This window comes from Platalea leucorodia (assembly GCF_965183815.1).
Source record: "Platalea leucorodia genome assembly, chromosome: 11".
Taxonomy (NCBI): domain Eukaryota; kingdom Metazoa; phylum Chordata; class Aves; order Pelecaniformes; family Threskiornithidae; genus Platalea; species Platalea leucorodia.
Genome location: NC_138833.1, coordinates 15,761,284 through 15,788,178, shown reverse-complemented (window position 1 = coordinate 15,788,178; position 26,895 = coordinate 15,761,284). Strand labels below are relative to the sequence as shown.

General features: G+C 48.3%; 1 protein-coding gene across 2 annotated transcripts; it reads right to left on the bottom strand.

Annotated features, from left to right (window-relative positions):
- Positions 1-1,160: 1,160 nt before the first annotated feature.
- On the bottom strand, positions 1,161-26,895 carry SLC22A4 (solute carrier family 22 member 4; the record flags this gene model as incomplete). Of its 2 annotated transcripts, none has more annotated exons than XM_082324214.1 (10): positions 1,161-1,916; positions 3,113-3,248; positions 5,647-5,829; positions 6,502-6,716; positions 7,710-7,810; positions 9,838-9,964; positions 12,651-12,822; positions 17,537-17,691; positions 19,397-19,500; positions 26,503-26,895. In XM_082324214.1, the coding sequence occupies 10 exons, from the start codon at positions 26,893-26,895 to the stop codon at positions 1,841-1,843; spliced, it is 1,662 nt and encodes a 553-aa protein (XP_082180340.1). In that variant the 3' UTR covers positions 1,161-1,840. The 2 variants fall into 2 exon arrangements, with proteins under 2 accessions (XP_082180340.1, XP_082180341.1); XM_082324215.1 differs by having other exon boundaries at positions 7,710-7,804.

Genomic DNA, 26,895 nt, shown 5'->3' with positions numbered 1-26,895 from the left:
AAAGGCTTTGTTGAGAAATTTACTTATGTCTTAAGAGCTATTCTATAGATTAACTTTGTAATAAGTAAAAACAAGATTAAATACTGCTGCTGTTAGAGAAATTCCAGCTTGAGAAGGGATGAGAACATCAGGGGTCACAGGATAATGGTTGCCTCATGCCACATTACATTTATGGCAAAAGGATAACTGCAGAAAATTAATACGAAAGTAAATAGTATTTCCGCATCCCAAAGAGCAGCTTGAAATAATTGCACAAGTTCCTTGCATTTAAATGTTATAGAGCTTTATACTTGTGCTTGAACTTACAGGGAGACCCTCATTCCTGTGCCAAGTGCTAGCACAAGACACCTTGCCATGAACTTCACATTAGAGAGGAGACAGTGTGCTTTTGTTGGCCCTTACAGAAGGTGAATCCTGGCTAATGGTTATTTATAGAGGATAAAAATCAGCCTACCAGGTCTGATAGATTTTATGTGGCCAAGAAGTGCATGCACAGCCAATAAATAGAAAAATAAAAGGTATTATAGTTTTTTTCAAACTATGTAGTGTTCATAAAACAGTAGTAGCACAACTCTAAGCTCTACGTTTGAGTTTTTATCCAATCTGTCTTTGCTGAACTTTTAAAAAATGCATACATAACCTGTAGGATTTGAAAAACAAAACACTGGCTTTGTTGGATTTTTTTTGTTTGTTTGTTTTGAAAAAACTGTGGTCCCAAATTAGTCCTTTTGCATTTTTAACAGTTGCAGGTGAACATCTCCAGTACAGAACATCAGCTTTTTGTGAGCATCAAATCCCTTTAAATTTGTAAATGGTACAAAGGTTTTGTGGAGGCTTTTGACACTGCAATGAGCTTTCTCTGGAGGTACAGAACAATGTGGTATATATTCAAAGGAGAAATTAAATGCTTTGGGAAAAAATCCAAAGATCTAAAAAAAAATGCTTATGCCAATATACCATGAAAAAACTGAAAGCTAAAACTGCATGGCATGTTTGGATAGGATCATTGACTTGCTAAAGCCCGTCTTTCTTTTGAAAGTGGGCACGGCCCATCAGAAGGTCAGCAAGCTGTAGTCCTTACTCGGTGTTAAAGGCTTGCCCCCATCCCCAAAGACACTGAACATTCATGAAGCCCAAGGATTTCAGCAGGCTGAGGCGTTATGAAAAAACATCAGCTTTTACAGGGACAAGTGGATCAGGAGTAGATCCCAGGTCCTGGGAAAAGCAAGCGACATCAAAAGATACTCCGATGTCTTGTTTAAAAACCATGTCCTTACAGCGAAGTCTATATCTGCTTTGCTACAACTAAATTCTGATCCCGCTTAGTCTATCGGGCTTTGGTCACAGATTTCAAAGGAGGCTGGGATCTTTCCTTTAGGGGCGTGTGCTGAGATTTTCAAAGACAGACACCCACGTCCCCTTCATCCAGTCAATACGCACAGTGAGAAAAAACACCAGCATTATGTTTGCTGTCTTTTTTTACCTTTAAGCAGCTTTCATTGAGTACCTGACTGACTGGAGTCATCGCTGTTATTATTCCTAAGGCTCATTTCCAGCTCACTCCTCAAATCGTGTTTATTAGCACAGGCAGGCCCCCACTTCTCAACAGGGACTGTATCTGCTGATAAACCCCAGGTATCAGGACACTGAATTACAGACTGAGAGTCCTATGGGAGTAGACGGCATCTGTTCAGTAAACTATGTTTTTGGGTACAGTAGCACAGGGGATAATAACTATGGTGCAGCAGCACTGACTGTTGGGTTTTGTTTGTTTTCCTCTGGCAGAAAATGCATTTTGAGAAGATCTTCTTTCAGCCCCTCTGAGAGTGTGCGTCCTTCTTCACAAGGGTGTTACCAGCATTTTAGGACTCTCCTTTGAATTCCTAATGCCAGTGGTTTGTTGCCCATTTCTGAAACTGAAAGCAAGTAAAAGACTGAGAAGCTAGAGAACATTTTACAGGGTGTCATCAGACACCCTCCTAATTAGCACCGCTAAAACAACCATGTTACACTACTAATATAAACATTAGGAAAAAACCAAGTGCTCTGTAAAAGATGCCCTTCCGGATGGCAGAAGCAGGGCAGCAAACACCACTTGGAACTTGAACGTAATTCAGTTCCTTCAGTCTATGCAAGAAGCTGGCGAAGGGAATCTGGTTTGACTCTAGGATTTCTAGCTACAGTTCGTCAACTGCAAAGCCGAAAACCGTAGGTCAGACATACAAGAAGTCCCTAACTGTGATAAACAGGAGCATGCCCTTCTCAAGGAACCTGTCCCAAGAATTCTTCTTATTCTGGAAGCATAATGACAGCTCCTTATACCAACCAGGAATTAGATACAGGCAATTCCATCTTTTTCAAGCGATTACTGCTTATAAGGGCAAATTCTGTTCCAGTACAAATTCTCACTAAGCTGGATGGTAGCTATGCAGCTGCACTTTGGCTAATTCAGTTTCCCCCTGCTGCTCCCAAGACAGTAACTCACAAACACTGGCCATCTCCACTGCCCCAGCACTATAATGTACGTGCACGGATTTCAGTGGAGATGTTTTCTCAGGGTACCCTAAATAGCAATGGTGGTGGGGCAAGAGAACTGTCACTGCTTATAGCTAAACAAAATAAACCAGGAGAAAAGCTGTCCTGGCATGTCTCCAGAGGCTAGAATAATTAGAGGCTAGAATATTGAAATCCTGTGTTTAATCTGGAGTAATACCTAATGAACTTACACCGGAAGAGTAAAGTGTTTTGTAATATAAATCATCCTACTAACTGAATAGTTTGAATGAAGAGTTAAGGAGAGTGAATGATGTCAAAGGATGGAAGGTGTTGGGAGATATGAAGGAACAGTCTCAAGGTGATGTGAAGGTCAGCCTTGATTTGCAAGTGCCCACTTTCAAGCACATCAGCTCTCAGGTTCAGAGATTCTGGAGAAACTGCATAATGTCAATGTCTGTCAAATTAACAACCCCCCAAAAAAATCTAAAGGGCACATTGAGAGCTTTGATGTTTTGCAGTGGATCTGATGAAACATGTTTACTGATTGTGAAAAGGGACTATGTAGAAAGAGGTCCTGAATTCTTATGAAGCATGGGATGAATGACAGCTGCCTTACCATTTCACCTTCAGCATCTGCTCAAAGGTCTCAGGCAGGGGATTGCCGTAGCTCTCTGGGAGAAACAGGGTAAGGATCCCGATCAGCACAGTCAGGCTTCCCATCAGGATATATGGTAGGAATCTGTCATAGGCACCTGACAGAACACAACACCAATGCTTATAGGTCCACAATCAATGAACTCATGTAAAATTTATATTCCAGACATCACTGTAACGCAGAATTACTTTGCAATAATTAGCTGAAATCTTCATAAATACCAAAGGTGACTCCAAAACTGAGCTACATCTGGTATCTGCTAGCAAACAAGGATTTTTCAATTTTAAAACTACAACGTGCGCCCTAAGATGGTCACCACCTACCATCAGTTTCATGCCATCCCCCATGTTTGTGTAGCGGCTAATAGGTTTTTTTGTACATTTTCAACTGGGATAGCCAACATCTCTGCAAGGTAATAGCTCTGCTGGGATCACTGCTGGAGTTTTCAGTACTACACCGTCATCTGGAACCAAATCCTCAGTTAAATAATTTGATGTGAGGGAATAAAAATGCTCATAAGCAACGAAGCACTCATCTGCTGCCTGGGATTGTGCATCCTGCTGATCTTGTGCAAAAGAAGGGAAGGGACTGATGGCAGCTGAACAGGCCAATTTCAGACTAATGGACCATTAACAGGTGGAATCCTTAAATACCTTCCTTATTACAAGGGGAGAAAGCATCAGGCCTCTGTGACAGACAGGAGGCTCTAACTTTGGTCTACTCAGAATATTATTTTGGACTAGAAGGCAGCGGCCCCTGCCAGCAGCCTGAAGCTAGTGCACACGTGTCTGGGCAGGGTGCAAGATCTTCAAGTCACAATAGCACAGCAATGAAAAGGTCTTTCAGTAAAGGGATTAGCTGGGAATTAAAGTATTTAAGGTAGAGAAAGTACTAAACTGGACTTGACAGCTTTATTTTTTAGTTGGGATAGAGCAGTATGCTTTATAATGTATGGAATAAACCAGGATTAAAGTGAAGACCCCTGGGTATTTCACATAGAGCCAAAGTTGTGATTCGATCTCTCCTGTGTTCATGAGCTGGATGAACTGCAAGGTCCTAATTTAGCTGTAGCAAATAGAAGCAGCTGATGAGTTTCTCCTAAAAACCTCCTAAAATTTAGGAAACTATTCCGATGACTGGAACAAGATTTTTTAAAGGCTGAGCCTATGGAAACCTGGGAGAAAAAAAAAAAAACAAACAAACAGTAAAAACTTTGTCCCTTTATCCTGTCTACATCTCTCTATTACTGTTACCTGTGCTGCAACGGAGACTGAAGACCCTAAGGAGCATCACAGTCATGCTGTCCCTTTTACTTTACATTTGCACTGTACGAGTATGAAATAAAGACTATTGTTTTCATCATTTTTGGTACAGTGTGTCACAGTCACACTGGAATGTAGAGGTGAGACAACACAGGTAAGCTACCGACAGTAGTCTCCTCTCCCCTTTCCTGGCATGGTGAAGCAGCATTAACCCCTTAGCAATACACCAGCAACGCTCCGCCAGAGTCAGCACCACGCTCATTTTGTATCAAAGGTCTCAGCAGAAAACAAAACTCGTTAGCTGCAGGGGAGAGCTGCAGTGGGTCCAGTGATGGCAGAAGGAAATAAATCATGTGCGAGTGAAAGAAACGGGAGATTGAGCGCTGGACTGAGCAGCCAGTATTCACAGATACTTCCACCCTTAAATCCCCTAATCTCTGTCACCCCTTCCTGTCTGCAACATGAGGATCACTTCCGTGTACTTAAAAAAAAAAATCATCAATTAATATTTTTGCAGCACTCAGAATGTGATGGTAATAAGTGTCAAAAAAAGAGCCTATGAGGAAACCAGTAATTCTGCTTACAGACCAAGCCATGACCAATAAGAAAAAGCAAAATGAGTGCCGAGGTACCTCGCTTAGTAACTCAAAAAAAAATCATGAAGGTCACAATTAAACACACTCTTGTGCTGCTTAATCTGCATGTTTTCCATGTATTGCTTTAGACAGCACAGATTCAGGGAATGTTTGGATTCCTGCCTGGTTCATCTGCTCCTGACGTACCCATCTTGGGATGCGCAGGAAGAGTACAATGCAATGAACTTCCTACTGGCACTTACTTGCTAGATTGCTTCTTGTCACACTCCCCTGGGAAGCTAACTGGTGTCCCAGGGGTAATGCCCATTGGCAAGATGTGACCAATTATCATCCCAACCACTCCGCTTGCACGGTTTATAAACACCGCCATTGTCTTGGACCAGCTCGGACCCACTCTGGTGCTGTACGAACAGGCCCTAGCCTCAATAAAGGAAAAAAGTGCCTGATTCTTTTGTGAAACCCAAGGAGCTCCACTTCTATTGCTACGGTGTTCGACAGCGAACTCAGACCCAAGATGAGAGAAGGGACTTGAAAGACAACAAATGGAGGGACTTAAAGCTGAGCCTGCACTGCAGAAGCTCTGAAAACTTTTCTGAGCAGTTGTGTAGCACAAGGCAAGAAACGCAAAATGTCTCACCCAGGTAAACAAAGTAAGGAGCAATGATGCTGCCCAGCCTGGAAGCTGTGGAAGTAGCTCCGACTGCCATGTTTCGCACTAGTGTTGGATATAGCTCCACATCGTAGACGTAAAGCATTGAAAATGCAGCTGTGATGCCAAATTTTCCAAGCATCACCAGGCCAACAGACAGGACATTAAGATCTGGAGGGGAAAAAATAAAATCAAGGTGAATAACCAAGACCTTGTGCTTATTTCTTGTATTTCTTCCACATCCCAAAGGTCGTATCACTGTTTTTTTCCTAGCAGTTTTAAGTTTGGGGTTTTTTTTTTTAATTATACAATGTATTAGCCCCATTCCTAGATGACTTGGCTCCAGACTTCCCACTGAGCATAATGTAGATGCTCAGGTTATTTTGTACTTCTCAGATTTTGGTCCTCTCCCAGTAAAACAGCATTCTTGAAATGGAACAAAATTCTGGATTATACAACAACAAAGCACAAGCTTAAATCCACCCCTTTTTCACAAAAACCTGTGGAGGTTTACACACAGTGAAATCTGGAAGACTTGCAGGTTTTTTTAGCCTCTATGCACAACCAGATAAATCACAGTACACTCTCGGCTCTCATTTTACAAGCTGGTTCCCCTGGACTATAAAAAGCTCAGTAATTTGACACAATAAATGAGCGCCATGCATGACTCAGCATGCACATATGCATATAAAAAAACTCACCATGGTTGGAGGTGGTCAGCATAAACTTGACCTCAAATTCTAAATTTGATGGTGGTTTCCAGGAATTTTACAGAACTATTAGACAGTACCATAAAATATTGCTAACATTTTATATCCTCAAGTCATGTATTGATTCTTTTACCTGCAGGAACCAGCTGAATGAAGAGGACAACACCTCCCCCTAAAAACAAGGTGCCAGATAAGGAGTAGCGCCGAGGGAAGGAGCGGAGGAGAAGCCAGGCAATCACGTAAGCTGGAACTTCAATAACAGCCGAGAGGAAACAGTTGATGTAGGCACTTCCATGCCAGTTTGGAGTGCTGAGAGACAGGCCAAAGTAACCAACTGACGTGAAAAACCTGAGAAAAGCAACAACACCAAATGATTCCAGGCGGTGTCTGAACGACTCCTGTGTTGCCTCAGATGTTGTTACAAAAATAGGATGTCGCAACGCATCGCTACAGGCATCGTGGCTTAAAAAAACTCTCAGTGGCAACCCCATCTTTCTAATTCTGTCATCCCTTCCAGTGATCATATCCACAGCGGCTTGAAGAGACCTCTGATTTCTCTGTCCTTCCTGCATACACTATACCAAGTAAAAGGCTTTGTGGAAGTCGTTCACAAAGGCTTTTCACTGCAACGGACTCATTAACAGCACAATGAAATAACTCTTGAAAGCTTCCCATGCCAACTACGTTCCTACTTGTAGCCAACTCCAGTGACAGGATCTCCCACCCTCAGCAGTTCCGTTACATCTTATTTAATCTTCACGAGAGAGCTGGATGTTCGGGTTTCAAATCTCAAGAGTGCCTTACTATGGCATGCCAAGTGTGCTGGCCAGTTCCTTTCTGCCGGGGGAAATAAGTACAGAAAAGGCTCCCGGTTTGTCTATATGGTATTATTGGGTCCTCATTCCTCGTGGCTGCCCAGGCAGGGACCAGGATCTCACTGAGATGGGCACTGCACAGACACAGAACAAAAACGCTGGCCATGGGTCTGGTTCTTGTTATGTTACTGAGTTGCTGCCTCTGCTTCAAGAAGGACATTTCTCTTCAAACAGAGATGGGAGCTTCTTAAAAAAAAAAAAACAACCAAAAAGCAACAGAATTTAAAATACACAAGTTGTTACATATAGTTTCCTAACTATTTTACATCTGAGTCGAGGCTACTGTCTCCGTACTCTTGTGTATTAATGCAGTGCGGGTGCAAGGACATTGAGGGCCATGTACAGGCCAAGGACCGTGTGTAGATGGGCTTTGAGGCTGAGACTTATCATCTAAACCTGTGGCATGTGCCCTCAAATCAGAAATTGTTCTATTGCCTGGGTACTTTAGGAATACACATTTCCTTACCACAAAAGTAATGACATAATAGTAATAGTTGCAATGTTTCGGGTTCGAAATAGGTCCAGAAGGATAGCCTTCTGCTGCTGCTGAGGCTTCGAATCCTGCATCTGAAGGAAAAAGGAAAACAAAACCAAAAAAATTCCCACACTCCTAAGAGCAAAACAACCTCTGCATACCCACACGTTTGGGCAGTTATGAAGTTACGACTGTATCAGGGGATAACTAGCCAGCCCAAGGGCCACTTCTGCACCAGGGAGGGCAGTCCTTAGGTTGAGCTTGTCTCTGCACCCAGCTGTACTCATGGTAGTTTCCATTTTTTTGTTAAAAAAAAAGTAGCACTGAGATGACTGCACGGTGCTGACTAATTAAAAAGGAGTATCAGCTGACAAGAAAGATTCATTAACATTTCCTTAAGGATCTCACACAGTACTTCCAGGAGTAACCTCATTACCAAAGGCATTTTTCTGTGCGCTGTCCACTCAACTCTCTTCTGTTCAACCTCCACAAGCGTTGTGAAATAAATGCAGCAAATCACCCAGTTTTGCTGCCTGCCTGCCGGCACCCAGAGCTCAGCGAGGTGTCCAGGGCGCATCACAGGAGCATCCACCACCCCGGATCAGAGACAGAGGGTCCAGTCTGAGGCCTGAAGCAGGAATTTTTTGGATGGCGTGAGGGTGCTCTTCTGCCTGCACGGAGAGCCCTCGCCGGGGCAAAGCCAGCCCTCGTGGCCAGGCTTCCCCCCAAGCCCAAAGAGCGAACCACCCTGGCCCTCCCTATGGGGCTACCCAGAAGTTTTCCTTTCCTAGGAAGAGAGGATGGTTTCCGAGGAATGTCTTTCTAGCACCGTTTGAAAAATACTTCCAACAGAGGGCTTAACGTGCAAATGTCATCCTCAGGCTTTTGTGGACGGACGCTTTGGCACACAAGATTCCCACGAAGTAAAGGACAGCTGAGCTACTGCTTGGTCTCAAAAATACACAAGTGATGAAAAGCAAAGTCACGTGCTGGAGCCTGAAAAAGTCATGTCCAGTATGAAAGACGTCTGAACTCTGGCTGTGAAGTAAGGAAAGTGCTTTTCCATGGTTTCTGTAGGATGAGCTTTCCATAGCTGGAGCATGCACTTCAATTTACATTAGAACATACACTTGGAAAAGAGATCTTCAGCAGCTCAGCCAAAACGTAAGCATGACATTCAACAGATGGATCCTGCCCACAGGAGGTGCAGCACGCAGCAGCTCTCTCCTGCAGATCCCGCAAAGGAGCACGCAGCGCTTTGCTTTCTGCTCTATCAGGAGACATCAGGAGACATCAAACGCAGGTGCTAGTATAATGCAGGAAAGTAAGATCTGGCACACAGACACGCGGTCATTGCTGATGCAAGGCTGGAAGTGTTGCTGGTTTCTTGGCACAAGAAAAATGTCTGTGGTTCTTCAGCAGGAGCCTCCGGCGAGGGAAGAGCCACTAGAGGGGGAGATGAGCACAAGAACCGGCCGTCCCGCTGTGGCCGCGCTGCTCCCTGGCTTGCTGTGGGGCTAGGCTTGTGCTAGGCTTTCTCCTTTTAACCAATAAATATGAAACACAAGAAAAAAACAGGCCTGAAGAAGAGCTTAATGTTCTTCACCGCCTTTGCTACCGTCATGGTTTTCAAGTGCCCTTGTAGCACTCGGGTGCTTTGGCTGGTTTGTGCAACCTGAGGAGTCCCTCGGGGCTCCACGCAGCCCTGGCACACGTGGGTGCCGATTTAGGGTCCCCTGCACAGCCCCCCCCTGCGAAGGGATGCTGTTAAACTGCAAATCGCTAATACTGCACCAAGCTGAAATGGGGACAAACACGCCTTCCTCGGGTCTTCTCAGTGCCCAAAGGATGAAGCAATCTGGGTCACCCTTGCTCTGAAAACCACAACCAACCACTGCTGAGGAAGAGAATTTTACTGTAAAAAGCAAACAAATAAAACCCTCCCTCTGGCTTCTCATTTTGAACTCGCTAACCCAGCACTTACCTCATGCCAGCCATCACTGCCAGCCTCTAAGAGCTGCTGGTGCAAACCATTTCTCTGCTGGCATTTCCCAACAAGTCAACTGGCCAAAGGGGGAAACTGCCATCGAGGTAAAGTACCAGGACGTATGAAACATACCTCTGCAGTGTCGAAAAGCACGGCTGGGGCTGGAACGCCATTTATTTTTGCGGCCTTTTGGATAATAACTTCTGCCTCCTTATATCTTCCTTGGGAGATCAGCCACCGAGGGGATTCAGGAATGATCCTGCAATAAGTTTCAGAATAAATGACTCAACATTTTCACAAAAGTAAAACGTTATTAAAAACACATGTATCGTTTTTATGAGTTACGCTCTCATCTCACAGATTACTTGCAGTAGAAGACAGTCAGCAGAGAGGCATGTAGGCAATGTAATTCATGCATTTATCCCACTGGGATCAGTGGGAGAATTCAAATATATGCGACGTGTTTATTCTCATGCTGAAGTAGATGCACAGTTGGGCCCTTGTCCTGGGTGGTTGTTTTTTAAGGAATAATTGATGTGCACCAGAAAAAAACAGATGTCACCAGATAGACAGCAAAGATGGCAGTAGCTTAACCAGTGCTGAGCAAAATACTCTTAGGAAACTGCACACAATGTGTAAATGCTTTAAATATGCACCGGTTATATTTAAAGGCTCTGTGTCACAGGAATCTTGTATACAAACCTCACAATTTTACCACAACTCTGAGGCAGGCTGTCCCAGGCAGAGGACAATGGCAGTGTCCCCTTGCAGAGTTGATGACATTTTCTAATCAATTCCAGGCACGTGTTGAGTGAATTAACACCAAACACAGGACAGAAAATCTCACCTTTCCTTAACTAAATCCTTTGGTCTTAACAGATGCTACCTTCCTCCCTTCAGCCAGCAGCACTTTTTCCTCTCCTTGGAAAAAAAGCAGGTCAGACACTCCTTTTCTGATGAACTCCCTAAAGGACTGACCCAAAGCCATGTCAACAGTTTCGGCGTCAGATGATTTATGTCAGATTGTTCAACCACTAATGTGACTTCCCATGAGGTGAGCTGTCTCCACTGCTCTTCTTTGTGGGCAAGCTGAGGAACACAAGACTGCAGAGACGATGCTGGGAACCTTGTGGAGAATTTGGAAGAGGAATGAATAAAAGAGCAACTATGGCACAGAGCAGTGGGATGTGCAAGTCACATTGCCCGTGGAAGCAGTGGGTCCAGATGCCCAAATGCCAGCTAATACCAATCTGCCTTGGCACAGCTTCGCCAGTGCACCTTGATCCCCATCTACCACCACATTAGCCCCAGACTGGAAGCGCCATCCGTGGAAATTTTTGGCATGCTTTACGATCTATGCTCTTGAAAAGCATGGAAGTTCCCACCAAATACATTTCAAAGCAGGACTCTGAAGCCATGCCTTGGGGACAAATTTCATGTGCCTCATAGTGCCTGTTCTATAGCAGACATGTGAGAGGCTTCCACCCAAAACCAACCTCCCTAAAGAGCAGCTGCTTGGTGCAGAGGGAAATGCCACCATGTTGAAGGAGTTTGAAACATTTCAAGTTAAATAAGCAAATCAACCTTTAAATAGAATCAGACTATCTTCAAAGTCAGATGACAGCAGAAGCGGAGCTGAAAACCATTTTAAAGGTTTGGTTTGGTTTGAAGACTAAAACAAAACAAAAAAAACAACCCAAACCAAAACCATCAGCAGAGACTTCTGACAAGACTGAGATCTGCAGGAGGTTTTTTAGACTATAGAAGAGTGGGTCTAAATCACTTAATTGTGATAAAGACATTAATCTCAGGTATAACTGTTTCAAGATAATAGGAAGAATGGAGTTCCCCACATAAGACTAATATGAAAGGAAGGAACTCTTTTTGTTGTAAATTATCCTTATTTTAAGAGTGTGTATGATATCTTGCCTTTCCCTTCCTATTTTCTAAACACCTATCTCTTCAGAAAACAACAGATGACCCAGGCAGCAATGAAACAAGGATATCTGCCCTTCTTCAATGCTTCTGTCCAGCTGGGAAGAGCAGGGAGTTTTCCAAAACTGTTTTTTCAGTCCCCCAGGGCAGAGCATCCATGGGCAAGTGCGGGTGCACCTACACGTCCACCAGTGCATTAGAGCAGGAGTGGGCGAGTGCAATGGAAAGATGAAAGAAAACATGGACTCAGCCACCAAGAAGACAGTGTGGGATGGCTCGGAGGAGCAGGGTAAGGAAGAGCCAACCTTTGGCTTTGCCAGACAGAGTTACTATGGGCTGAAGGAGCTCACAAATCAAAGTTCTGCTCCAGCAGCCAAAGCAAAGTCTGGGAGGACACACAGCTCCAGGCACGCAGAGCCCGTGGGAGAGGGCTGGCCCCGCGAGCTCTGCCGGCAAACGCCTCTGCTTAATGGCATCTAGTGCAATGAACTGCTTAATGGCACTACGTGCAATAAACTCCCAGCTGCTGCGTGCCAAGTGAAGGGGCTCAGCCTTTCCCTGAGATTTTAGTACCAATCAGCAGGTGAATCTGCATTTACAAATGGCTTAAAGAAAAAAGCAAGGAAGAAAAGTTAGAATGAATCACCCAGTGGTAATATGGGGGTAAACCTAGAAGTGGTTAACAGTGTCCAGAGTTAGGAGTCAAATATAGAATTCCCAAGCTGCTCTGGAAACCTGGTGAAAAAGTGCCTTCAAGCACACGGCCAGCACCAGCGAGGCTCTGCAGGTAGTTAACTTGACTTAAAGCTGGCAAAAATACCCCAAACAAAAAATCCCCCCAACTCCTGCCTCAAGGCAAAGCCTTCTCACATGGCAAATAGAAAAAAAAAAAACCAAAGAGGAGAAACAGGACCCCCCAACACCCTGCCGTTACCCAGCACCCGGTGCGGGAGAGCATCAAGCGGGGAGGGGGGGTGGGAAGCGTGGCCTCGCGGCGCGGGGGCACTCACCACCAGAGCGGGATGCAGAACAGCCCCGGGACAGTGAGCGCCAGCAGCAGCATCCGCCAGTCTCTGATGAAGTAAGCAAACAGTGGCAGCAACATGTAGCCAATTGCAAAAAATATGCAAACTCCTAACGTAGAGAATACAATACGAACTGATTTGCCAAGAATTTCTGTTCCTGTTTAAAACAAGGGAGGTTGGATTAGCATTTTAACTCTTTCTTTTCAATCATGACTAAATACTTTACTGCATTTACAAAAAATAAGCTAAACAATCTTAGAAAAGAGTGGTTTCTCTTATAATACTTAAAGGGACATTGTCAAGGAGTAATGGTCCAAGAGATGATCATCACCACGGTGCTATTAATCTGGGGGGAGGTTCCTCCAGATTTTTCTTCCTTTGGAGCTGCCATTGAAGCACCCATGGGACCAGCACCTTTTGGGCTCTTCCAGTGCCCCAGCAGTCTGGCAGAGTCTGATACAAAAGCGTTTTCAATGCTAAACATAGTTGTAATGGCAACTTCTATGCAGTGTCTGTGTTATTACCATCAGTATTTGCTCACAGATCTAGCAGAGGATTCAGAGACCCGCGGTTCAGCAAGTTCTCTACTGCAAAGGCTGGCAAATTAAAAGAGAAACCGCTGACAGTGTCCTTTTAACAAAGTCTTCTTGTTCACATCTGCCAGGAGTTTACATGAGTGGGGAGCAGAAAATGAAGGCTACCATGTGGAAACACACGGTGAAACATGAACCCTCTGTGGTTTGCCCCAAGGACACAGAGATGAAGGAATCCCAGTACTGGATGACGGAGCACCCAGTCCAGCTCCCATCCACAGTCAGAGGCAGATGCGAGCGTAAAGGCATGAAGCCACTGCGGTACCGGCAGTACTGCGGGGACGGGACCAAGGCTGGCGGTCAGCTAGTGTGTACTTGCAAACAGGCTGAGCTTGGAGCGAAAGATTTTACGTTACGTGTTTTGTCCTCTGTGTCAGCCTAAGAACGTGCACCCGGGCAGTTAAAGCAGCTCAGCTGATGGGCAGTAACTTGAATGTATGTTTAAAGCCCAAATGTTGCTTGGCACTGCAGTACTTCCCCGTGGCAGCAAGTCCCATACATTCCAGCTGCATTAAACAGCTCCTAATGTCCTCTCCTCATGGGAAAGACTGAGCAGAGAGGATTTCAGTTATCTCCATTAGCCTCATTTCCAAAATACTGAGTTCCACGACTGTACACTAACCCCAGCCAAACTATTGGGTGAACTGAAAGAGTTGTGAGGACCTGAAGGACCTTCACTCCTCCCTGGTCCTTTTCCCTGCCTGGCAAATCTGCTTCTGTCCTACCCAGCAGTTTGTGGGAGGGCAGAGAAGACCTGGGCTGCTCCGCAGTGCCGGCACCAGCGATAGCAGAGGTCACCTGCAGCACAGCAGGGACCCACCCAGTACAGAAAAGCTGCTGGAATTATCGGGGACCTTCAGATAAAGGAGCAATTTCTGCTTGCTTTGGTTAATGCATTGTCTGAGACAGATAAGGGCAGGCCTGGGGAATGGCCAGCAGACTTTCAGGAGCCTTCCCAGCATGCTCGGCTAGGACATAGCCTGCTTCCCCACTAAACCCATTTGGGCTTTAAGGTGCAGTTCATTGCTGAGCACTTCTGGAGGAGAGCAGGTCTGTGGACTGACACAGGATGGAAAGACGTGAATTTACAGTGAGGTGGGAACAAATGTCACATTTACTTTTTGGAACAGAAGGCTGGAATGTCGGACCGGCACATCATGGGCCGTAGGACACAACGAGGGAAGATGCCATCTTCTAATAACGCTACTGATCCAGTAAGCCAGGCAGCAGTCAATGGAAGCATCCTACAACCACTGCGTCATGTGCAGCCTAGTGGCAACCTAATATCTAGTAATAAAAATTGAGACTGTTGTAAGCCTTCAAGAGCACCTCATTTCGTTTCCAATGAAATCCCTAGCCACTGCTTATCAAAATCCATGGATCACCTCAGGTCCACCTCAATTCTCATTGAGCTCTGAGCCCTGGGTCTACAGAGCTCTCCTCTCCATCAGGAGCCCCGCAAGGGCCATAACTCCCACAGTTTGATACCAACTCAATTAAAAAGCAAATGACACTGAGCAAACAGCAGGGTCTCAGAAAGCCTGGAGAGTATATTTTGGTTATGTAGCATGGTAAGAACTCCAACATTTAATATTGCAGAGAAAATGGAAAAAATACCCAAGACAAAAAAAAAATATCCTATTTGATAGCTACCTGAATTTTCATTTTAGAAACTTGTAGTAACTGAATAAAGTCACAATGAGAAAGCTGAAAATAAGAACTCCTAGGGACTGAAATGGTGTGTGGGGATAAATTATACCATCTTTCACTACTGATTGCTCTTGTTTATAGGGGCTCTCTTGGAGAGGTCTGATACTTGAAACATTGGTTCATACCTGTTAAATGTTACGTTATAATTTGTGGCAATCCAAAGCCAATAGAGATGACATCTTTCAACTACAATTATCTTCTCTCCTGACTCTCCTCCCTCCTGCTGGCCAGGAAATAACAGTTCTGGGACCCAACCAACACGCCTTCACAAACCTACATAGTGTTTTACAGTTCCAGAACTTGAACACAACAGTTTTGAATACTGAAAACAACTGAGGCCTAAAGCTAAGGAAAAATGCTGCAGAGAGAAATTTCACAGGACATGGTTGAAAAAAAAAAAATCTCTACAGAATTTCACCAACAGCGTAGGGGGGAAACTATTCTCATGAAGGTGGGCAGCAATAGTGCAATGGGCAGGAAGAGCCTGGGTGGCTGAGGATGCTGGAACAGGGTCTGAGCTACGCATGGGGAGGTAACACAGGTTTGGATGTTGAAAGCTGGAATGACAGGAGAAACCTGTGCTGAGGTGGCCACTTGAAAAAAGAAAACCACCCCACTTGGGGATGGAGGGTGCCAGGGCTGCAGCACAGCCAGCATCAACGGGGACTTTATACGTGCCGGTGTCACTGCTCCCCTCCTGAGTGCAGGTCACAGCCCTGACCGCTGTCGGATGAAACAAGGGAAGCATCTCCAGCGCATCCCATAATCAGGATGGGCTTTCTTAAGGAGTTACTTTTCTTTTCGTAGGTATATTCTCCTATCCAGCACCTCTGTCATGTGCGGCTTCCTGGAAGCTCCTGGGTTTGCCTTGCCACGGGCAGAGGCTGGGGCACTCATCGGGGCACGCCGACCACGCAGCTACACAGTGTAGGGTGGGAAGGACCATCCTCCATCAGTGCCTCCCTCCTCACCGATGGCAGGTGGCTGACGACTCACTTAAATTAGGAAGCTAGTGTCTAAGTTAATTTAGATTAATCCTGCCCTTAGTAACAGCGTCAAGGCTGCCGGGGGAATGGCCAGCAGCACGGCGAGTGCCCGAGGCACCTGCCTCTCCGCTCCCAGGGAGTCAGCACTGCTGCAACAACTCCACAGAAAACAGGATGGCAGAAGAGACAACACAAGGGGTAAAGTACCATCAAATTGCAGCTGTGCAATTAAACAAACCTAACATTGCTTTGGGAGACCCAGTCCTCTCTCTCAGTAGTGGGGACATTTGGCCAGTGGGGTGCTCTGGACCCCCCCGCAGCTTTGCCTCTGCTGAGTGCTGAGGCAGCGTCCTGATCTGCATCCAGCACCGCCGCACATTCCTGGGGCAGCTGCAGAGCTAAATTCCTGTCTGATCAGATCCCGTACCCCATTAGAGGGGCTCGTGCTACACAAATCCCATGTGCTTCAGATGCCAGCACTCCTGACCCAGTGCCATACCTCCCAGCATTCCCACAGCGGGTGTTCGCTCCGGCTCCATCAGCTCCACACAAGAGTTAACTACCAGGACGGAGGGAGCAGTGGCGATGGCAATGGCAAGGGATCTCCCCGCTGACAGCCTGACCTACTTAATCCTCCCTCCGCCACTTGCCACTCGCGGTGACTCACAGCTGCCTGGGGACGCGAAGCTGTATCCCCTCCATAGCACTGATTTCATATCGTGCTCTTCTGCTCTATTTTTACCCTGTTAAAGCCTCATGAGGTAGGAAAGAGCAGCATTAACTATTAGTATACGGTTTTAATTTAGACTAGCTCACGTTACGATCTACAAATTGTAATTTTGACACTATTGGTTTAAAAGCTGACATAAATGTATACATGCGTATTTTAAAGACAGCTCTTGCAAATCCCAGCTCCTCCCCAAGGCCTGCATCAGTCATCCCAGTAATTCACTTGTGCAGTTCCCTTTCCTGAAAACCCCGTGACTAGCAAGAGATTCTGCAGGGTCCCCTTTCCCACGGGGTCCCCCCTTTCCCACGGGGTCCCCAGGCAGCGACTGCAGCTGTGCAGCCTCCCTGCAGCCGCTGGCTCTTTCTTCCTACACTGCCCATAGAAAACAAAACAAACCTTGGCCTCTAAAATTAGGGACTTTATCACTAACCTCGGCACCAAGACCGGTGACTTTATGGCTAACGGGGCTCTGACACCCGCCCAGCTCCTCCGCTCTGGTCCCCCCATGTTTGCTGTGCCTGGAAACGCTGGTTTGCTCCAAGGCTTTGCACCCAGGTATGCATGAACCCCTCTGCAAAGGGGTGGAGGGGCAGGGAGGAACCTGAATGCCTTCTCTATCTCAGACCTGCTGCTTCTGATAACAAACCCTGCAACGTCTTCTCCAAAGAGGAGGGCAATGGATCTTTATTTAGAGATTTCCTGCTCTCATCTTTTTCTCTAAACCTGTAGAAAGTGTAGGCCTGAAGTACCCAAGAGCAAAGAAATCATATTGGCCTAAATTAGGAATTGTTCAGAGGAAAAAAGTAACAGTACATTAAGCAAGCATTTAATCTAATGCAGACATATTCATACCCAGTATGAAGGCCACCACGTAGTTAGAGATCTGTCCCATCCCCACTATGAGAAAGAGCACTGTGAACATCTCCCAGCTGGTAGAGAAGATCTGCAGGAAGCTGAAGCCAGTCTGCACGGCCATCGTCGAAAAAAGGATGTTCTTCCTGCCAAACCTTTTGCAAAAGATAAAGGAGAGCATTATTGAAACAGCATTTATACAAGAGAGCATGAGGGAGCACAAATATCCAACCTCAAGAGATGCAGCTTAGAACAACCTGAAGTTTCATTCATTTTAAAGAATTTTATTTATCATTTTCATAAGCACTAAAAAGAAACAAGTAAAATTTCCAACACCCAGGAAATAAACCAAGAAGAAAAATTAAGAGCAGAAACTTCTGGGAGCCACTAGACAGGGACCAAAGAGACTAGACAACAGTACATAAGTGAGAGCCACCTGAAGATTGCAAGGCACGTGGCCAAAAGTTAGGAAATGATGGCATTTAGGCTACTGGCATCTATACGTTGCAACACCATTACACTTTGAATCTCTTCAATAGCTTTATCAGCTGGTTTCGGTCTCTCTGAGTTGCCATACATATCGCACCCTTTCTCTCACCCACTTGTCTGCATTAGAAGTACGTAGCATCTTCTTATGGAAAGGTAAGAGCAAGCTTACATACGGGTTTGCACGCCCGCGTGCTGCCCAGGGAACGCTGCCCTCCGTACGGATGCTGCACGGGCCGCATCGCTGGCTGCCTGCAGCAGCCCTTGACTTAGGAAAGGTTTCTGCAGCAGCACAGGGGAGATGGCTCAGGTACAGGCTCAGAGCATACCCCTTTACTGACAAACCATTAAAAAAAAAATTCAGCGAATAGCTCATGCTAGAAGGTGACCGGGCTATCGGGCAGCTGACCAGCCGCGCTGCCGCCGAGCCACGCGTGCTTTCTCAGATGCTCCCAGTGGGCACATGGCACCAGTGGGATTTAGCGATTATCTCGTCTCCCTTTCAAACAATAACACTGACTGACTTCTGCACCAGGGGCAGGAGCCAGGAGATTAAATTCAGATCACGTGGACTTTAGTGCTGGAGGCTTTAGGATTAAGACTCCCATTGAGTTTTGAAACCCCTCTGCTAAACACCCAGAAGAGCACCGAAACTCTTACGAACTCCTCACTAAGAGGCAGTCATCAAAGCAGTATTTGAGACCCTGCCATGATGATATGGAAAAAAACTGCTAAGGGATGTATAAAGAGGGAAGCAGAGATTCACAGAAGGAACATATATTCTGCATTTGACACTAGTAAGGCCAGAACTTCAATACTGCTGAGATAATTGTCAAGTGTCTGTAATGTTTTCTTGATGTTTTGCATCTACTTCGATGGTATGACATGATTGCTATCCATTTACAGGTTATCTTTTTTTCTTCCTCTTGGATATGCATACTTTATTTCCAGCAAACCATCTCTTCTATGCAGAGCTTCCACTCAAAGGAGAAGTTTCTATCCTGCAGCTCTAAGAATGGACTGTCAGTTAATGTGTGACAAAGAACACCACCTTTTAAACAACTACAAAGGCTGGATAAAGAAACAAATGTGGTTGTAAAGTGAAAACCACCACATCAATCTGCAAAGCAGCCACGTGGGCTCCTTGCAGAGATCAGCTCTTGGTCTCCTAAAGCACCCAAGAGGCAGTAATCCTATGCCTGGGGTAGATCAAGGTTGGGATTCTTGAAAAAGCCAGGCCAGTTACCTCATTTTGATCAAAACTCAGAGAACTGTACCTTTAACTCCCTTACACCTCTTAAGAATACACGCAGCAGCCGTGGCACCAGGTCTGCCCTGCTCTGTGCACGAGCGGAGCGGGAGCAGTGGCGTTACCTGTCTGAGAGCTGTCCTGAGATGAAGGAGCCGATGAGGACCCCCACGAAGAAGAGGGAGGTGGTCAGCGGGGCTTTCCAGTCATCCTCGCACACCAGATTCCACTGCAAGAGAAGGGCCCGCGCTCAGACGCAGCCGCAACGCTGCGTCGAGCCTCATCCAGGCAGAGGGGTTATTGGCTGGAGACACACACGTTTCCATGTAATTTAATCTAGTTTCCCCACACCTGCATTTCCACCCATCGCTGGCACTGTTTTAACAGCGAAGGTTGCTGCTGGAACGCCCTGCTTAAAGCACAAAAAAGGGAAAGCGGTTGCCTCCCCAGGCAAGCCCCATCAGGCTGAAACACTGGCAGCCGTCTGATGGGACCCCACCACCTCTGAAGTGGGTGAGCAGCCAGCACTGCCAAACCCGATGGGCAGTCGGTGCGTGCAGCCCGGGGGCTGCCCTGGCCCCATTTCCTGCGCAATCTCCCCCCCAGGCGCCCGCCAGGCCCCCCGACACCCAGCACCTGGCTCCCCATGGCCCGAGATGCTCCCCACCAGAAAAGCAGAGCAATGGAGATGGGTGGGAGACTGCCCCATCCCTGGCTAGGGATGGTTTCCAGTTTACCTGACCTCCGCCAGCACAAAAACTGCTGCATTTCTCTAATTTCTGGGTTCAACAAGACATATGCAAGAAGACGCACAGAATAAAATCTCTTTTCCCACACTGATGCGTCTCCAAATTCCTTTCCATCCTCACAACCTGCAGGGCTGACTCACTGCCCATCACTCAGCCTCGCGACCGGACCCGCCTGGGGCTGGAGGCTTAGGACAGGAGCCAGCGTGGAAACTTCCACCTAAAGCCGCTCATAACCCCAGACAAGGTTTAAAAAAATATAAACAGCATCATGAGTCTCCGTCCACCAAAGTTACAGCCAAGCATGTTTCTGCCACAGCCTGCTCCCGTCCCAGTGACTAATCTCCCAGTTCATGGATGCTTGCCAGGGGTGCTTATGGATAGACTTCAAACATGTCAGTCACAGATTAGATAATTCTACCACAAAGCTATTTAGATCACAGATCAAAGTATAGCATAATTTTAATAATTAGCCATGCTGTCAGAGAGCGGGGACATCATTGGCACCAGTGCTCACCCTGTGCCCAGGGAACGGATGGGCTGAGCCATCTTGGAAAGCGGTGGCCGAGCCAAGGCAAAGGCAGGGGTGGTGGAGCAGAAACCTCCTCTCTGGGCTGCTCAGGCTCCTCAGCTCAGCTGCAGGCAACAAAAAGGAGCAACTTTTGCATTACAGAGAGACCCAGATGCCATCGGACAGCACTGCAAGTCCTGCCAAAACCAAACCAAACAGCCGATGGGTCGGCAGCTGGGCTTCACTTCTGCTGCTGCTGCTGCAGAAGAACAAGAAGTAAACCCCAGAGCAAGGAGGGATGTGGTGTGGTTCGATGCAGTTTGCTCTGGACTATAATTCAGGAAACAGAGTCAATCAATGCCTATTTTCAGGCAGAATGAAGGTACACTGCCAGCGGTGGGGAGCCAATACCTCTGCCCCTCCAGCCAGCTTGCGAAGTAACACCAGCTACGTGACAAAAAGAGATGAACTGAGCTTCAAAATGCAGCCCATGCCTCTTTCCGAGAAATACACAGAGTCTTTAACACGGGAACATGGAGATTTGCAGACTGAAACGTCCCTCCGATACTTAAATCTGATTAATAACTAAAAGAAACCTACAGCAGCCATTTCTGGAAAATATTTTCTTGTCCCTGCTGGGACAGGAGAGGTGGTGAGGTGTGGGCCTGTCTGGCCATGCACCTGCGTTTATCTTCGCTGTGTTTGATACGGTGGATGGGAGCGTGCGGGTCAGTAGGGCTCCAATACGTTCAGGGATGCTAGTCGTGAAAAATATATGCAGGGATCTGTTTCACATGTCAAAGAAAACAGATTTCTGTAAAGAAACCTGGTGGAAACCAAGGTCCATATTTAAAACGAAGCAAAACTCAGCATCAGGAAACATGCATTAAAAGCAAGAGTTTCTTTACAAAGCACAAGCAGGGAAGAAGGAACGGCGGCAGAGGGGCTGCTTCTGCAGGCTGCGGGAGCTGTGGCAGCTCCACGCTGGCCAGGCTCACCCCACACAACAGAGACATTTTACCATGTCCTCCTGCAGTCCCCCCTTTCCCCACTCCGGGAAAGCCGGTGTCTAACGAGGTGGCAGAATTTGCAGCCAATTCAGACTATTATGAATTACCTGGGCGCTGAGCACCCCGCCTTGGGGCCACCAGCGCAGCACCTGCTCCCAGACCTTTAGACTTCAGTCGCTCAAGGTTAAGGGTCAGCATTTTTAAAACGCCTCCACCATGCCAAAGGCACTTTGGCTGCAAAATAAACCCAGCTAAATAATAACTTGCCCATGAAACTGAATTGCTTCCTGTGTTTCCTTGGTGCCAAATGCCTCCTACCCAGCTGTTCACTCTACCTTTTCACATGACACACTGCACAGACAGCAAAAATTGACTATACGGGGTCGAGTCTTTAAGATTTGCAGGATGTGGTAAACAGCAGGCAGCAGCCGGCTGGCTGGAGAGGGGTGGCTGTCTACAGGAACTCGCTGTATTTGACCAGAAAACGCACAAACACATCAAATCCATCTGACTCCAAGGATACCTGAAACTGCTGAGTGAAAAAAGCACGCCGCCTATTTTAGAGCCAATACCACCCACAGCACACGGGACCTGGGTGATGATCTATACAGCCCTGCTCTATAGGTACACCTCGTCTTCTCCCAAAACGCCAGCCTCGCCTCCCCTCCCCGAAGGCACTCGCTCTGATGAAGGCTCAAGCCCTGGTGCTGCACAGCAATGAAGCATGCGTCGACGCAGTAAGATTTCATTTGTGCTTCAATGTATAGAGCTTTAAGGTATTCATTGCACGCTGACTCCTCACATTTTTCCCTTGGGGAAAAAAATGAAATTTAACTTATTTGACCTCTTCCTCAGAGGCTGCATCCATCACAGCCAGTGCCACACACACCATGGGCACAGGAGCTACAGCCCAGCCACAGCTAAACTACCTACAGCTACAACTTCCAAACTGTCTGTACTGGAATAATTATTCATTAACCAGAAAATAAGTAATTCTGTAATGTCCCTGGCTAAGCATACTGGAGAGCAAAGTTCACATAAGCTTCCAAGCAAGTGCTTTGAATGCTAGGAATAAGAGCTGCTCAAGAACACTGTTAAATCACTTTATTACCATCAAATCTCTCCAACCCTTTCCCACAAGCTCACAGCTCCTGGAAGAGTCAATTCTGCCAGGCACCGCCAGTGGGAACACTATGGATGGAGAAGCTTTCTGAAGAACAAACTGCTGGAGAAGGTGCCCTGGCTGCCCAAAGTGACCCTACCGCCCGAGTTCTCAATCCGAAATGGCTAATTAACCATCCCGAGTATCAGCCCATTCACATCAGAGAAGAAAACACTAGCAGAGCCTTGTGTAAATGGCCGAGGCTGTAAACCAGGGAAAATCTGACCTTGTTTCTAAAAGCAAATCTGAAGACAAACAGCTCAAGAGACATCAAAAAATCTTCACCAGTTGCCCTGACTGCAGCAGCAGGGTGAGCTGCCCCCTCCGTGCTGCACCCCGGGCACCACGTCCAGCAATGAGACCGGCTCCGCTCAGCGCACAAGTGATGAGCACAGACACCTCCATGCCCAAGCACAGGGCGCGCTACCAGGGTTGGGCAGGGCTGCTCACCGCTGCTGCGAAAAGCCATGAGGGAACAGAAAAATCCTTCAGATGCCTTCAAACCACACCACTTCATATCCAGCTTCTCACCTCTGCCAGTCCCAAAAGCTGCTGGTTTCTGCCTTCACTGAGAAGTCAGTGGCAGGGCTGGGACCGGGGAGCTGAACAGGGTAACACAGGCGAGAGGCGAGCAGCCCCAGCAAAGCCTTCGGCCCTCGCTCTGCCCTTCGCAGTGGTCCCGCGATGGTGCCTGGCGTACGTGCCGTGCCCTGGTAGCGGCGAGCAGCCCAGCGAGTGTGTGCCCGGGGAGCGGTGCTGGAAGACAACCTGGCCCAAGGGAATTAACTGGATGCTAACGCCTCGCTTTGGAGAGCAAAACTGGTGCTTCTGCTTGAACCTCTAATTATGGTCAGATCTCAGCACCGTTATATGGAATTAAAGCAGAAGTAGGTTAAGTTCCAGACAAAAAAAAAACCCAATGTAACAAAAATACATATGTTAATGTTTAAATTAATTTCAAAGCACAGATGGTAGAAAGCAGGACGGGGTGGCAAGAGAAAAGCAGCCCTGCTTTGGGGCAGGACCTGCTAGATCGGCTCAAGCCCTCTTGTGCAAGCGCGGGTGGCACTGACCCAGGGCAGCACCACCTGGTTAGGTGGAAAACAGGGATTTTTACGTTGGGACAACTTGAGGAGCTGCAGCAGACAGGGAGCTGCTCTGGAGGCAGCAGGGCCAAGGAGCTCCTGCAGCCCGGGTGCCTGCCAAGGCGCCCAACTGAGGCCCGCGAAGCAAAAGGAAACCCTGCAGCCTCCTCGTCTCGGCCGCAGGATCACACCTAACCCCACACTTCCCCTTGCTCGTCGTTACACTTCCAGACTCGTTCTTATCACCCTGGCCTGATGATTGCCTTTTTCACCTGTGCTGCGGACACATTCACCTTTCCGCCATCATCTCCATTTTAAGACCAAGCAGATGCCTGAGTTTGGGATGCTCTGTTCCCAGGGTTTATCGTGTCGCCGCAGACCAAGTAACACTGGTGCTGAGCTGGCATCTCCCGGCCTCTTCCTTTCAAAGCAACAATAACAACAGGACTTGATGCAACTGCACAAATCAAATAAAATCTCCAGTGCTTAATCCTGTACCATCAAGTTTTGCTCCTCAATTAAGTTATTGAACTGAAGAGGTTTTATGAGGGAGCTTTCCTGATGGCATGTCCTGGCTTGTCTTTCCTACTACAGAGAAAAACATTGGGTACAAAAATAATCATCTCAAGTTTAACTGAGCTGCTTCTTTTCAGGGTTTCATCAGCGCCTGTTTTCCTTGTTTTAAAACCAAATTCTCTATTTTTTCCAAATGTCCATGACAATTTTAAAACAAAACAAGTATCCTTCTCTTCCATCTGGCTTACAGATGGGAACCTGGCCCTTGGTTTCCATCTCTGAACGTGCTGTTGCCTCTCTGGCATGCCCCAGGCCCCGTGGCAAACGCCATGGCTGCGTCCCATCCAAATCTGGCACCAAAGGCTCCTGTTTGGCATCTGCCAACAAAAGTTGTTTGCTGCTCATTAAGAAGGAATAGCATTTCTCCTCCTTTTGCTTCATTTACTGTCTCCCTCAGAGCAACTGCTAACTCCAAACCACAGATTATGAGTTCGTGGCCGCCCCGGGATAATCCGTCCTCCTCCTGGCAGTGAGCGCCGCGGCACTGCCCGTGCTGGCGGCGGTGCTGGCAGCGGCTACCAGGCATCAGCCACGCGGCTGTGCCAGCCCACAGGTTACAGCCGGGCACGGCTGCATGCAGCACATGGCCTGCAGCCGGGCTGCCGCTACAGCTCGCCCATGGCCAGGAGCAGGACGAGTTTCCCCAGCATCCCCTGCCTTGATTTGGTGTTGTGAGGGATCCCCGGCGACTGAACATGACTGCCAGCACAAATGGCAAGAGACATGCACACACGGGCGCCACATGTGCCAATGGCTTCACTTCTGGCACACAAGAGGTGGCTGGCGTCCCCTGCCCGCGTCCTGCCCTCCCCTAGCCCAGAGCCATTCCCTGCTCGCCTCCCTCCCCACATGCTTCAGTGCGGCTGAGCCCATGGCCGCACATCCCTGGCAGAGACCCTGCCCCTGCGTCCCTGGGGCACAGACCCTGACTGTGCCCCCACGTCCCCGGGCCACAAACCCGCAGCCACGCATCTCTTGGTCAGGACCTTTCCTGGCTGTGCCCGCGTGCAACATTCTTTGGTGGCAGATATTGCTGCTGAGTCATGGGGACTCGAGACGAGGGCCAGATGCCTGCTCCCTGCTGCGCCACGCAGCCCGAGCATGAGCCATCGGTGCATGAGCGGGGCGTCCCTCGGCTACCTGGGGCACGCTGCTTGGCCAAATGACTGCGGTGCCCGCCAGCTGCCAAACCCAGACACTGGCTCATGGGATGAGGATGAGCCCGTTATTCCTTTACCCTGCTAACACAACACAAAAGAGCAGCAGCAACCCTGCAGCTTTAGGGGAATCATGTTTTCCTTCTCTACCAGAGCTCTGTGCTCCCTGCCAGTGCAGGCAGACAGAAAGACTGTGTGTCCCTGCCGTGGCACCGCAGCACAGCCGGAAAACCCAAACAAGTGCTTACATGACCCATCACCGTCGACGTTCCCACAAGACACCCTGCACAAATGATGCTATTGTACAGTCTTAAAAACCGAGCCACAGCTTGGCTGCAGCCTGGGGTCCAGGCTTGTGCAGGAGCCTGCTGCAGCAAGCCGGCGTGCCACAGACCGCAGCAGCTCCCACGGCACCTGCCTCGCACCGACTCACCTAACCCAGCGCCAATGGCCACCAAAGACATCGGTGTGGCTGGCAGCACTGGCATGGGGTGCCGGGGCCAGCAAGGGCCCGCCGCTGCCCTGGACCCAGCCAGGCTGTTCGTGCGTTTACCAGAAAATGTCCATGTCCCCATCCACAGCAAGACTGGGAACAAGTGATTCCATCAGATGGCAAGTTTACCGGGACGGTCAGCGTGCCGGCAGAAGGAAACTATTGGGCTTCTATTTTCAGCCTTTGCCTCCCCGTCCACAGAAAAACCCTCTCCAAACAAAACAAGCTGAAGTTTCAGTGGAAAACAGAGCCCAGATCATAAGGACGGGTGGCCCCTCCCGAGGCCGTTCATCCCACGTATCCCTCCCTCTCCCCGCAGCATCGCGTCCCCCCGCACCCATTCCGCCAGGCACTTGGCCCGCTGGATGCTGCTCCCTGTTCACCCCCCCGAAGGCAGAACGACCCCCGCCAAAGCCCTGCCACCGCCCGGCCGGGCACAGCCTCTCCCCAGGGGCACCGGTACGGGGAGGGGGGGCTCCGCGGCCGCGCACCTCGGTGACGATGGTGGAGCGGTAGACATCGCGGCTGTACTCCCAGCCGTCCAGGCACGGCTCCTGCTCCAGCGACCCCAGCTCCACGTCGGAGCCGGGCCGCAGCCCCAGCGCCGAGAAGTTGGCGAGCGCGGCCAGGCGGTAGCGGCGGCAGCGGCTCGGCTCCTCCCGCCCGCCCCGCAGCTCCAGCGGGATGCTGGCGTTCCGCCACTCGCCGCTCAGGTTGGCCCCGCGGGGCACGGCGCACCGGTGCTCCGGGGTGCCGGCCAGGAAGACGGCCGACATCCCGTTGAAGCCGTTGGGGACGATGCTGGCGCTGAGGAGGAAGAAGACGAGCCGCTGGAAGCGGCCCCACTCGCCCAGGAAGGCGGTCACCTCCTCGTAGTCGCGCAT